Source organism: Gopherus evgoodei, chromosome 22, assembly GCF_007399415.2.
Source record: "Gopherus evgoodei ecotype Sinaloan lineage chromosome 22, rGopEvg1_v1.p, whole genome shotgun sequence".
Lineage (NCBI taxonomy): Eukaryota > Metazoa > Chordata > Testudines > Testudinidae > Gopherus > Gopherus evgoodei.
In genome coordinates, this window is record NC_044343.1 from 10,908,256 (window position 1) to 10,921,422 (window position 13,167).

At 44.5% G+C, this 13,167-nt stretch overlaps 1 protein-coding gene across 6 annotated transcripts in view; it reads left to right on the forward strand.

The window, feature by feature from the left end:
- BTBD2 (BTB domain containing 2) overlaps positions 1 to 13,135 on the forward strand; it is a 40,238-nt gene extending 27,103 nt beyond the window's left edge. For 5 of the 6 annotated variants that reach the window (XM_030540155.1, XM_030540150.1, XM_030540151.1 and 2 more), the window contains 3 exons: positions 1,898 to 1,985; positions 8,137 to 8,283; positions 10,164 to 13,135. In XM_030540155.1, coding sequence (XP_030396015.1) covers positions 1,898 to 1,985; positions 8,137 to 8,283; positions 10,164 to 10,325 — 397 coding nt within the window. In that variant the 3' untranslated portion in view covers positions 10,326 to 13,135. The remainder of the gene's footprint in view (positions 1 to 1,897; positions 1,986 to 8,136; positions 8,284 to 10,163) is intronic. The other variant, XM_030540153.1, reaches the window with a different exon arrangement.
- The last annotated feature ends 32 nt before the right edge of the window (positions 13,136 to 13,167 follow it).

The following is a 13,167-nucleotide window of genomic DNA, read 5'->3' on the forward strand; positions in this document are numbered from 1 at the left end:
ACCCAGTCATTCTTTTTGATAGACAAGGGTCTGATACTTACTGATTGTTTCCTGCAGCCTTATGGCCAAATCATGGCTTGTCTTTGGGTGATTCGACATGTTGATTCACCAGTGCTCTGTTAAATCTGTGCCAGTTACCTGCTACACTAAGATAAGCACCAGCTTTTCTACTAATATCAAGCTGGTTTCTGTAGATCTAACTTACTGTAGATTCATAGATGCCAGGGCCAGAAGGGGCCATTGTGATCACCTAGTCCAACCTCCTGCATAGCATAGGTCAGAGAACTGCCCCAGAATGAGACCCCTTCTTTTAGAACCACATCCAGTCTGATGGAGAATCTATCACAACCCTTGATAAATTGTCCCAGTGTTAATTTCTTACTGTTATTAATGTATACCTTATTTCCAGTCTGAACTGGTCTAGCTTGACCTTCCAGCCATTGGACTGTTAGACCTTTCTCTGCTAGTCTGAAGAGCCCAGTATTAAATATTTGTTCACCCTGCAGATACTGATTTGACTATAATCAAATCATTTCTTCACCTTCTCTTTGTTGAGCTAAATAGACTCAAGATGCTCAATCACAGTAAGGCAGGTTTTCTAATCCTTTAATCATTCTATAGATTCATGCAAGGTCATTTTAATGGGTACAGCGAAGTGAAGGCTGTCTCAATTAAAGGCTCCCCTTACTGATTGCAAGCATTGTTGCCTAGTGGTTAGGGCGAGGCACTGTGAGTCTAGCAGAGCTGGGCTATTCCCATATTTGCTGCTGACTTGGAGTGACTATAGAACTATGTTTAATTTGTGTGGTTTAGTTTCCTCATCAGGGTAAAACCTTGTGCCGGAGAGGCTATTACAGCAGGAAACTTTTAGAGCAAAGATCTAACACTGAGAAACCTCTTGACACTGATCTCTCTTTGAGTTAAAGTTGTCTAACTTATTTGAACTGCTGTGCAGTTTTGATATGAAATATTTTACACTGCTTGCAGATCAACTTTGAATGCACCCTGGAGGTGCTTTGCAAACAGATGTTAACGTTGCAGCTGTTGTCTGACGGGGTGAGGAGGTGGTGTTGAAAATGGGATATCCAATTTTGATATCCAGGGAGGAGTGAGAAGCAATCTAGTGTTTCAGCAATTGGAAAGTAGTTGAGGCTTTCTGGACTGGGGAAGGAGGATGTATTTTCTTTTCCTTCCTGTCTTGTGGGCATGGAGTGGGGAGTGAAGATAACTTTTGAATAAGGTGGAGTGTAGGAGTTTTCAGGCTTTCTCTACCCAGGCAATCTTGACAGCAGCTAGCTGCTCTCTGCAAATACACAGAGCAATTATGCACAAGTACGTTAACTTAATGATTCTGCTTCAGTGATCAGGTGCACAATATTTAATGTTGACATTTAAAGTATTCTTATTTGGCTTCAGTGTTAACCTCACTGAGGTGAGTAGGAGCAGCTCATCCCTCTTGGCTTTCTTTTCAGCCTCTCCAGATTCCGGAAGACCCACTGCATCGGCTTAGGTTCACATCTTGGAGCCTGTCTTTGCAGTCCTATGGGCTAGAAAGGTTCATTGTTTTTAATGAAAGCTCACATATGACAATGTACATAGCCACCTAATCCTGTTCTGTGTGGGGTCAATCTGAGTGTTAATGATGCAGCATGAATTGCTTATGGTGGTTTTAGGGATGCAGAATGCAAAATTTTATTCTCCTTTAGTGCAAATCATTAACTCTCAAGGATCTAAGACCTTACTGAAAAGCACACTTAAAATACAGTACATAATTCACTAAGTCTTAGACCTGAAAACAAACTTTGAGCTAAGGTCACTATGCATCCTCCTTACTTGAGCAGACCAGCTTGCCTTTTTGTGCTGACTTTCCCTGTTAATATCTCTTTAAATCTTACAGGTTCTCAGTAAACAAAAGGATATTTGTAGTTGGGTTTGGACTGTATGGATCAATACATGGGCCGACAGACTATCAAGTAAATATACAGGTATTAAACTTTCTCTCTTTACTGTGCTAAACGTGCCCATTATTTGCTGCCATATAAATCTTGCAGGTAGTACTCAGTGAAATATACACCAAACTTCTCAACTGTACAGTTAACTCCTTTTTATAAAAAGACGCCTTCATGTTTTATAGAAATACGAGTTAGCTCAGGAGGGTGACTAAAGGGACACACTGGGACTAGGAGGAATAGCTACTTTCATAATCCTGTTTCTGTTCTGCTATAAATGGCATCCATTGCTGTGGTATCTCAGTGCTGCCATGTTGGGAGTTTAGTGTTCATAAAAATGTATAATCTGACCACATTGAGACAATTCAGGTGAACGTTAGGGTTAGGGAAACAAATGTTTACACAGGCTAGTCCTTCGAGTGATTGCGCATCATTCCACTCCTGATGTGCATGCGCCCTTGCTTGCAGTTGTCAGGAAGTTTTCCCCTCAAGTAATACCTGTCGTAGCAACTTGAATGCTACTGCGTGGTGTATAAAAGTCCCACTCGTCCCTGAGCCCTCTCAGTTCCTCCTTACTACTCGGGATTGTCCTTGGAATTGCTTGGCTGGCCTTAGCAAGTGCTCTGTGTTCATTGTAAATTCATTGTAAACAGTTTCCTAGATTCATAGTGACAGTTTCAGAGCAGTAGCTGTGTTAGTCTGTATCAGCAAAAACGAGAAGTACTTGTGCAACCTTAGAGACTAGCAAGTTTATTTGAGCATAAGCTTTTGTGGGCTACAGCCCACTTGATCGGATGCATGCAGTAGAAAATACAGTAGGAAGATATATATGTATATACACACACCGAGAACATGAAACAATGGGTGTTGCCATACTAACTATAAAGAGAGTAATCGGTTAAGGTGGGCTATTCTCAGCAGGAGGAAAAAAAAAAAATCTTTTGCAGTGATAATCAGGATGGCCCATTTCCATCAGTTGACAAGAAGGTGTGAGTAACCGCAGGGGGAAAAAAATTAGCATGGGGAAATAGGTTTTACCTTGTGTAATGACCCATCCACTCCCAGTCTTTATTTAAGCCTGATTTAATGGTGTCAAGTTTGCAAATTAATTCCAATTTTTCAGTTTCTTGTTGGAGTCTGTTTTTTAAGGTTTTTTTTGTTGGAGAATTGCAACTTTGAGGTCTGTAATTGAGTGATCAGGAAGGTTGAAGTGTTCTCTGACTGGTTCATAATGGTGTAGATAGTACATACTTAATGTTACATGTGTTTTCCCCAGTCTCCAGTTGGGTTTTTTCACATTATTTGGGACTGAGGGATGCTTTGGTCCCTGGGCTTCAAGCTTGGTCTCTCTTGCAGTAGGCTGAGGCCAGTGAGCAACTGACACTCAAGCTGCCGAAAGTGTTTCGGGGAAGCTCATATTCAAGATTGTTGCCAGATCTGCAAAGACTTTAAGCCTCAGATGAGGAAAGACAGAAGCCAGGCTAAAGTTTTTGCTCGTGAAGGTGCTCCGTTGACTCGGCACTGGTCTCTGGCGGGAGCAGCTCCCCCTTGATCAGCAGAGGGATAATAGTCCTCCTCTGAATCGGAGATTGGCTCCTTTGTTTCCCAGTGTTGGAACCAGTTTCACTACACTCCACCAAGGCACTGCTACCTGGTTTCGAAGGTCATATGAGGCATTCCTGCTCTGTATTGTCGAAGAGAGGTGGGGAGTCTACTTGTCAGGCACTGCCTGTTCCTGGGCCCAGTACCAAGGAGCAAGAGGCAGTTCACAAGGACTCTGCCGGACAGCTAATGAAGGAGCTGTGCTGGCCTCTTCTTCATCTTCTCCTGATGAGGCAGTCTGCTCAGGGGACATTTCGCCTGCCCTTAGGACTGACAAGGTGACTCGAGCTGTGAAAGAGGGTGGCCTTAATCCTGGAGATCCCGGTGGAGGAGGTTAAAGAATCCTCACACCACCTTGTTGACATTTTGGCACAGCAGGGCCTTCGTGAGTGGCCTTACCTATTATTAATAAGGCAATTATGGACCCTGCTGAGGCTCTCTGGCAGATGCCTTTGTCTCTCCCCCGCCTCAAAAAAGCGACAAATCTAAATATTATGTTCTGTCCCAGGTGTCTGAATGTCTCTGTTCTCATGCCCTCCCATCCATTCTGGTGATATCCACAGCCAGTGAAAGGAACAAGGGCAACCCCCAAATTGGAGGACACACAAAAAAATCTAGATCTGTTGGGTAGAAAAGTTTATGCTATTTAGAGACTGCAGCTCAGGATTGCCAACCAGCAAGTGCTTTTGGGCTGGTATGATTTGAGTGTCTCTAAATGTTAGAGACTTTAGGGTACAAAATGATGGGGTCTAAATGAGCTGTTAGTCCAAGATCTCTTTCATGAGTGGTCATTGTGGATAGTTCTCTGAAAACATTAGCTCAGTTTGCAGTGGCAGTCAAAAAACTGAACCGTGTTAGGAACCATTAGGAAAGGGATCTGTAATAAGGCAGAAAATATCATAATGGTACGCCCATCTCTTGAATACTGCATGCAGATCTGGTCGCCCCATCTCAAAAAAGATAATTTTGGAATTGGAAAGCATTCAGAGAAGAGCAGCAAAAATGATTGGGATATTGCTTCTGTAATAAGATGGGGACTTTTGAGCTTGGAAAAGAGGTGACTAAAGGGGCAAATATGATAGAGGTGTGGGCTGGTGTGAAGAAAGTAAATAAGGAAATGATATACAAAGGAGTGTAAATAACGTGAACTAGTGGTCACCTAATGAAATTAATAGGCAGCAGGTTTAAACCAAACAAAAAGAAGTACTTCGTCACACAGCACACAGTTGACCTGTGGAACTCATTGCCAGGGGATATTGTGAAGGCCAAATGAATAACTGGGTCAAAAAAAGAACTAGATAAATTCATCAATGGCTGTTAGCCAGGATGGGCAGAGATGCGACCCGATGCTCTGGGTGTCCCTAGCCTCTGTTTTCCAGAAGCTGGAAATGGATGACAGGGGATGGATCATTTGATTGCCTGTTCCATTCATTCCCTCTGAAGCACCCTGGCATTGGCCGGCATTGGAAGACAGGACACCGGGCTAGATGAGCCATTGGTCTGACCCTATATGGCCTTTCTTACGTTCTTCTGAGTGGGTGGGACTCCGTTCCAGAGTTTAGAGACATGCTGCCAGACAACATTAGGCAGGAGTTCTCGTTGATGAGAGGAAATATATATAACAAGATCTTTGTTGCAGGCTGTGCTGGGTGCGTTGGACTTTGTGGCTAGGTCCATGGCGTCTGCAGTGGCAAGGCTGCAGTGTTCAGGGCTTTCACAAGAGTCCAACAGACTTTACAAGACCTGCCCTTTGACATGTGTCTGCCGTCTTCAGAGAAAATGGGCTCTAAGCTCCATGGCTTGGAGGACTCTGATCTACTTTCCAGTCTTCAGGGCTGTACGCACCAGCCTCGTCCAAAAAGCTCTTTCGTCTGTAACAGACTCACTGTTACTCTGCTTCTGCTTCTTGGAAGGACCTGTAGAGAGAGAAGAGCACAGGTTGTAGACACAGACCACCCCTTCCGTCTGCCTCTGCATCAGTGCCTGCTCCATCAACACCTAGTGGGTATACCAGCCTCGATTGAAAAGACATTTACTTTCATGTGGCAATTTATCAAGGTCACAAAATTCTTCGGGTTTGTAACAAAGCAGTCTCATTACCAGTTCACGGTGCTTCCTTTTAGCCTGTCAGCAGCTCCCTGGATTTTCACAAAATGTGTGTCTGTGGTAACTGCTTTCCTGATGAGGCTAGGAGTACAGGACTGCTCTTATCTGGGCAGCTGGCTAGTCAGAAGCCAATCCAGGCTCAGGTTCTGTCCAGTGTACATCTCATCCAATCAACTTTCGAAGCTCTAGGTATGCAGATCAACTTCGGCAAGTCTACATAGACAGGTCTACACAGCTTCATTTGTCAGCCCAGCTGTTCATGACCATAATAGACAGAATGAAGAGTCTCAGAGTCTCCTTGCAAAGAATTTCATCTTGGATAACTTCCTGCCTTCGTGTGTGTTAATGACATGGCAGGCGTTTCCCTGACAAGCCCCACAGTATTGCAAGTGGCCTGTGCGGTATTCCTTGCACAAGTCCCTATCCTGGCCATTTGTAGGGTGGCAACCTGGTCTTCAGTTTACACCTTTGCACCCCAGCTTGCCGTCGCTTGGTACTCCAGAGACTGTGCTAAATTTGGACAAGCTGTGCTCCAGTCTGTGTACATGAACTCCGGTCACTCCTCCTACTTTATGGCCTGTGAGTGGCCAAGAGTGGAATGCACTTGTGCAATCGCACAAAGAAACAACAATGGTTGTGAACCATCTGTAACTGTTCTTCAAGATGTGTTGAACGTGTCCATTCCACAGCCTGCCCTCCTTCCCCTTTGCCTTGGGGTTGTCCAGCAAGAAGGAACTGAGGGGAGCTAGGCGTGGCTGGCCCCTTTCTGCCAGCACCCAGTGGTGTGCAGCAACAGAGGGCCCTTGAGCTGCCCCAACGGGTACCACTGAGGGGAAAAATTGACGATACTTGTGCGTGGGACGCACTCATGCCACCAGTGGGATGGACATGCGCATCACTTGTCAAAGACCAATGCTTGTGGAAGGTCTGTAACTGTTAGTTTTATACAGGTACAGCCAGACCTGCCCATTTCTGCTGTGCTTGGATCTGGCCTTCTCAACCAAAGATAGTCAATGGTGACAAACTGGGTGGCGCGCGCTGGGTGACAGCAAGCTATCTAGCAGGAAGGGAGGAGACCAGCAAGCTAACTCCAGCATTAGGGGAGCACATTAGCTTTTCGTACCTATTTACATCTCCTATGTAGCCGTAGTAACCAGTGGAGTACATTTGCCTTTGCTCATTTGAACTCCTTCCGTCCTATCTTCCACAAACACTTTACATGATGGATTTTTAAACACAATTGTTGATCAATACCCCACATCCAGGTAACAATAAACCAGTGTTTCACAGGCAGAGAGATGAAATACCAGTTAAGAGACTAATGCTAAGGCCTTAAAGATTCCCTTAAAACGTGGCATAAACCAAGCAATGGGGTGGCGGCAATGCATCGGAGGGCCCTTGTTTGGAGTGAGCAGCGTTACTATGGTTTTACCACCATCAGTCCTGGTGCTGTTCCCAAACAGGGCCAGTAGACAGTTGGCTCATCACCTAGTCTGTCCTTTCAGTGCAGTCACTTTGCGAAGCGCTCTGGGATCCATTTGGAAGAAGGGAGTTGGAATGACACATTACTACTTGGCTCAGGAAAGTTGAACACTGCTTATCCTTTGGAGATGGGACCTCAGCTTCAAAGCACTTCAGATCAAACCATTGCAATCAAAAGAGCAGTTGTAAAGAAATGTATCTCCAGTTCCATTGCCAAAAGGGCAGGAGGTATCTAAACTCCATCTGATCAGCGAAGAAAGCATTTGCACAGAAGGGTCCCTTACTGAGGACACTGTCCTCAGTCCCCCACAGCTCAACGCTAGAGACCTAAGCAAGAATATCCCAGCTGAAATCAACTCTCAAGTTGCAGTGTAAAGGGAGAGAAGGTCTCAGATTGCTGTGAGACTGTGTCACTCCATATGAGTATTTAAATTGGATCCAGAAATAACGGGAAACCAGTGCAGGCCACCTAGCACTGTGGAGTCTCAGACCTCACTAAGTCACCTAATCCCAGTGACCCCCATTTTGTTCTGATTAAACAGTTCTTTTCTCTTCGTGAGGCATATTCAGTCTCGTAAAGTACTGTTTGTCCCTGTCTGAGTTCACTCTAATTTTATAACAGTGAACTTGACTCTTACAAAAGGCCCCTTAAATCTGAGTATGAAATGCATTAGGGTTCCTCATCTTCAGAATCTTTTTTCCTATTGTCTCCCTGTACTGACTTGTGTTAATGCGTTTGCATTTCAGTTTAGTTGTATTTTTCTAACAGGTCTGAGTGGTGGAGTCGGCAGACATAACGCAGCTAACATCTGTACCAAAGAAGCCTGTGTAAAGCTACCTTATCTCTCTCCACCAGTCCAACGGAGTGTTTAGATAATGAAGATCTCCGCTAACAGGCCTAACATGCAACTCAGAGAGGAAATAATTAAATGCCAATTCCATCTTTTTTTAACGACGCTAATTACACAGATGTTTACTTTTCTAATCCATCTTCCAGATCATCCACACAGACAGCAATACAGTGCTGGGTCAGAATGATACTGGCTTCAGCTGTGATGGATCGTCCAGCACTTTCCGGGTCATGTTTAAAGAGCCTGTTGAGATTTTACCCAATGTCAGCTATACAGCATGTGCGACACTAAAGGTACTGTAGTGGGGTTCTAGCTCCAGTATGTGGATGGGAGGGAGAATTCATGGCTTTGCTGGTCTTATGGGAAGTAGCATTAATCCTGTTTTTAGATCTTCAGGGTCTCTTGCTGTTCTTTGAAATTTCGCATTTATTGTTTAGCTCCTTACCAATATGCAAGTGGAACGTCAGGGGTTAACAATCAGAGTTAGTTTTGTTTAGTAAACATTTGCTTGGCAAGCTAATGGTGCTGGCTGTATTAGTGCTGAAATTGTCTTTCTGGCCAGTGTAGATAGTCTTGGTTTTGTGAATCTGTTATAGTTATGCCCTTTCTACATGAAGGAAGGCGTATCAGTACATAGCTATCAAGGACTGATCACGTAGTTGTATGGGTTAAATGATGATAAATTGGCCCTTTATATACTAGAGTTCAAACATGGAAGCAGTTTTTGAAATAAGATCGAAGGTAAAATGAAGGCCCCATTCCTATGAAAGACTTGTAAAAAATCTTCCTGTCACCACTTTCACCCTTGGTCTTTCTATTCAGTTTGTAAACCCTTCAAGGCAGGTATCAGAGGGGTAGCCGTGTTAGTCTGGATCTGTAAAAAGCAGCCAAGAGTCCTGTGGCACCTTACAGACTAACAGACGTATTGGAGCATAAGCTTTCGTGGGTCTGACTAAGCGGCTATTCACCCAGTAAAGCTCATGCTCCAATATATCTGTTAGTCTATAAGGTGCCACAGGACTCGACGTTATGTTCAAGGCAGGATGCTCTTTCTATGTGTCTGCGCAGCCCCAAGCATAGTGGGTTCCTGATCTTGGGTGGGGCTTCCTGGTGGGGTTGGAATACAGTTGTATGCAAAGTCCTTATTGTCTTAGTGCTAGGAATACTTAGGTACAGCTAGTTTTCAATCTGAGATTCCTCTTTGCGTGCACATCCATACTGACAGAACACATGGGAAAGCCTCTAAAACTGGTCTCTGGTTTTCAGTTAGAACAGTGCCCCAGTTCCCTGTGGAAATGTAGAAATGTAAATCTAGCCATGGGTTTCAGATGAGACAAACGAAGCATGACCCTAATGGGTCAGTAGTTGGGTGGGTGATGGGAAATCAAGTATTGCATGAAATGATTTAATAGTGTGGACATTGCCCAGTGTGTGAATACTGCTAGTGGGCAGCAGGGCTCTTGGAGATGGTCTCTTTCAGATGAGGATACCAGGGTCGTGAGCATTTGTCCTACAGCACTTGGAACTTTTTGCAAGACTTAGCCTATTAGCAGCCTAGTTCTGACCAAAATTCTGAGTTCTTTTCAACTGGACAGTGTTTCTTCACTCCAGGAGGCCTGTGGCAGAGGGGATGCACAGGAAGAAGTGATAAGACTTCACAATAGCTAGAGAGACTAAGGGGGAGGGAATGGAAGTTGTAGGAAGGATTGAATATGGTGCACAGGAAGGAGAGTGGAGTTGCTGGAAGGCAGGGAGAAAAGGGGGGTGGGGCTGGGAGCAAAGAAGTAATGAATAAAATGAGTAACAATAGCTGCCTAGTGAGGGCGAATTAGCGGTGGAGGTCTATGCTTGGCCTATTTTTGAGCCTTCCCATTTGAAAAGGAAAAACGTCTTCAAAGCAAGTCAGCGTAAAAACCTCAGACTGCAGCAAATAACTGCTTGCTGTTGGTGTCTTAAAATACTTTGAGATTTAGTAGCTGAGAGCTGCTGAACGTCCTCTGTTCCTGAGCACTTCACAGAGACGTAGGGATGCTCGTCACCGAGCAAGATCAGACCCTGAGTTTTTGTAACCTAGCAATGCGACTGAGCTGATGTAAGCAGCCTGGTTTCGCTCTGGACTGGCTCTGTTCCCTCTTACTAACTGGCTTGCCCCTGTTTTCTGTTACTAATGCAGGGTCCAGATTCTCACTATGGAACCAAAGGACTGCGCAAAGTGATCCATGAATCACCAACAACAGGAGCCAAAACCTGCTTTACTTTCTGTTACGCGGCTGGGAATAACAACGGCACTTCTGTGGAGGATGGACAGATCCCAGAGATTATCTTCTATACATAGTGCAGCTGTTGGAATCAGGTGTGCTGGGTGAACGTTTGTCCCCCCCTCGCCCCAATGCCTTCCCAAATGAAATTGCTGGCTGAGGTCAACCGTGCCAGTGGGAGCCACGCTAGCCAAAGGTCTCACTAAAATAATTGTAAGGCTCATTTTGCTTTGTTCTAGTGATGCTGCTGCTACCACCACCATATACAGACTAACTGGTTTACTGGTGTCATTTGTAGGTTGCCTGTGGCTAGTAACGCTTCATTTTACCGAAAACCGTCTAATTTCGTGGTTTCTTTTATTGTAATGAATGTAGATGCTTTTACATCAGTTGGAAGCATGGAAACAAGTGGCTCTGATTGTGGTTAAATTCTCCACTAGGTGACAATTCTGCAAAAAGAAAATTCCTATTGAGGGTCATATTGACTTTCTTCTTCCTCGGCCTTACTTGGGATTGGGATGAGGGTTGCCAGGCCGATTCAGCAGTGCTGCCAAAATGGGCAGGTTTCTTTGAGAGAGGTTTCACGAGAACATGCCTGCCATGCTGCCAGGCTGTATGTACCTTCGCTGTTTTCAGAAAATTAGGGAAACTGGTGTTCATGGAGATTTTCCTGTTTCAGCACTACATATTGTGGGAGACCTCAGAATGGACTCCCAGCTCCAGGAGAGCACCTCTGCAGAGACAGACCAGCGTTTTCATGTGGGCGTTTTTGCTAATTTGAGATAATCCTTTAAATTGGACAGTTAGTGTAACCCAACAGAGTCCCCTAGTGGTTAGATGATCCTGTACGGAGGTGGAGAGGCCCAGTAGATCAGTACTTAGCAGAGCACCTTTGCTACCTACATGCAGGCTCTCCTGCTCTGTCCTGGGGGTGCTTTTTGCAACTTTTTCTGTATCCTATTTAAACAAATGGGGGATATTAAACATCCCCTGTGCAGTGTTTAGCAGCAGGGAATCCATGCTGGGAGCTGCCACCTTGGTTGCTTCTACCTGACAATGTGCCTCACTTGGCTCCAGTGTAAAGTATATTGCTGCTGTCTTCAGGCAAGTTGCAACTTGACTCTTCTACTGTCTCGTTTTCTTTGCATCACTAACAGTTCATATTGGGTCAGAGCTCTGATGCAAGAGAGGAAGGGGTTTGGTGTTGACATACATTTCTCTGTCCTCTCACAGCTAGAGCCTGTTCAGTGGGTGTTTGGACAGATTCTCAGAATGATGCTCTTACTGGAGACTTCTGGTTGACTTAAACAAAGCGTTAGCACCAGACTTCAATGGGGATGGTTTAATGGCAAAAAAGCTGCCCCCCCATCTCTGTTCAAAACGGGTTGCCTTTCACCATAACCAGATGTGATTTCAGCTAAGCATGACGTGTTGCTTTGATGGAAAGTAGCTGTGTGACTTTGTTTTGTAACTGCCTGAATGGTCCCTCCCTTTCCCTGACTAGCAGAGACTAAAGGGATTTTTACTTCCTGGTAGTCTGCAGAGGACAGTATTTGAAATAAAGGCTGCCTTTGTAAGCACAGGTGGCCAAATCATTCCAAAGTGTGTGTGTGTGGAATTAATTAGTGCATGATGGTGTCGTCTCTGATAAGTTGAGGTTCATTAAAAAGCTTCTCTCTCTCTTTCCACTGCAGGGCTCCCCTTGTTAACTTTGTGATAGCAGTCCCCGATCAAAGCATTACATGCTGGTCAGCCTCTACTGGAGTGGATGATTTGGTGCCTGTTACCAGTTGGGGAAATAGTATCCCATTCTCACACCACCTCCTCCCCCCTGGGCTGCCAGAGTAACCGGGTCTAGGTTCTGTGGCTGTCTTCATAACTTTCCACCAAGACGGCAAAAATACCAGTGTCCCCTAGAAATAGTCAGTGTACATGTTAGATACTGTTGTCAGTGTGTTACGTTCTTTAGGAAGACATTGTGGGATGTATTTTGTAAGCCTGCTTCAGCGTAGGCAGTTTTAAAAACATGGCCAGTACTAAAAATGATGGGTCCACTACTCAAGTTATCGAACCTGATTCTGTGCAATGCAAACAGTATTCTGAAATGGATAAACAGAATGGAGATGCTCCTTCCTCTAAGAGGGAAATTGCCTTCTGTTAGAATGTACATAGCTGACCTGCCTGCTTTTCCGCTCCCATTTTTCACCTCTTCTTGTCAAAGGTGGTGGGAATGCCTGCATCGGGGTTGGGGCTTCTTTGCCCATGTATTGCCTGAGGTGTAAACTCTTTGCTGTGAATATAGCACTCCCTGAGCATTTCTGTATATAAGTGGTAATAGCAGAAATTATTGGACCATGAAAGAAGAGATCTGCACACTTGGCCATGAAAATAGCAGGACGCATAAGTCATTTAGGCTCATGATCTTGTAACATAGATGAGGTTGAGGTATAGACCTGCCTGGTGGCTTTTTCCTTTTAAGACTTGTTTTTAATACTGCTACTGTGTCAGAGACTCCCTCCCTCCAATCTTGCTTTCAAGCCACAGGGCAGGTTGCTTCAGCAACTGTCCTGCTGAAAAATGTTTTTAAAAGAAAACTTAAACGCTGGATGACATCTGAGCAATTTTTGTTCTTACAGCTTTACGTGGTTTGAGGCAATTCTGGCTTTTGTAGATGGTATGAATGTAATTCATTGTGGAACATGCCCGTCTCCAAAAGTATGAGAAGTTTCTATTGTATCATGTCACCTCAAACAGAGTTGGCAATGTCTAGACTTTAGTGCTATATTAATGAATGTATCAAATGCTCATTCAGTGTTCACACTCTGCTTTTTGCCAGCTTTGTGATTTGTAAATAGGAAATCAATAAAGACATTGAGGGTGTCTTTAATACAAAGTTTCATGATTGGAAGAGAGCAGATG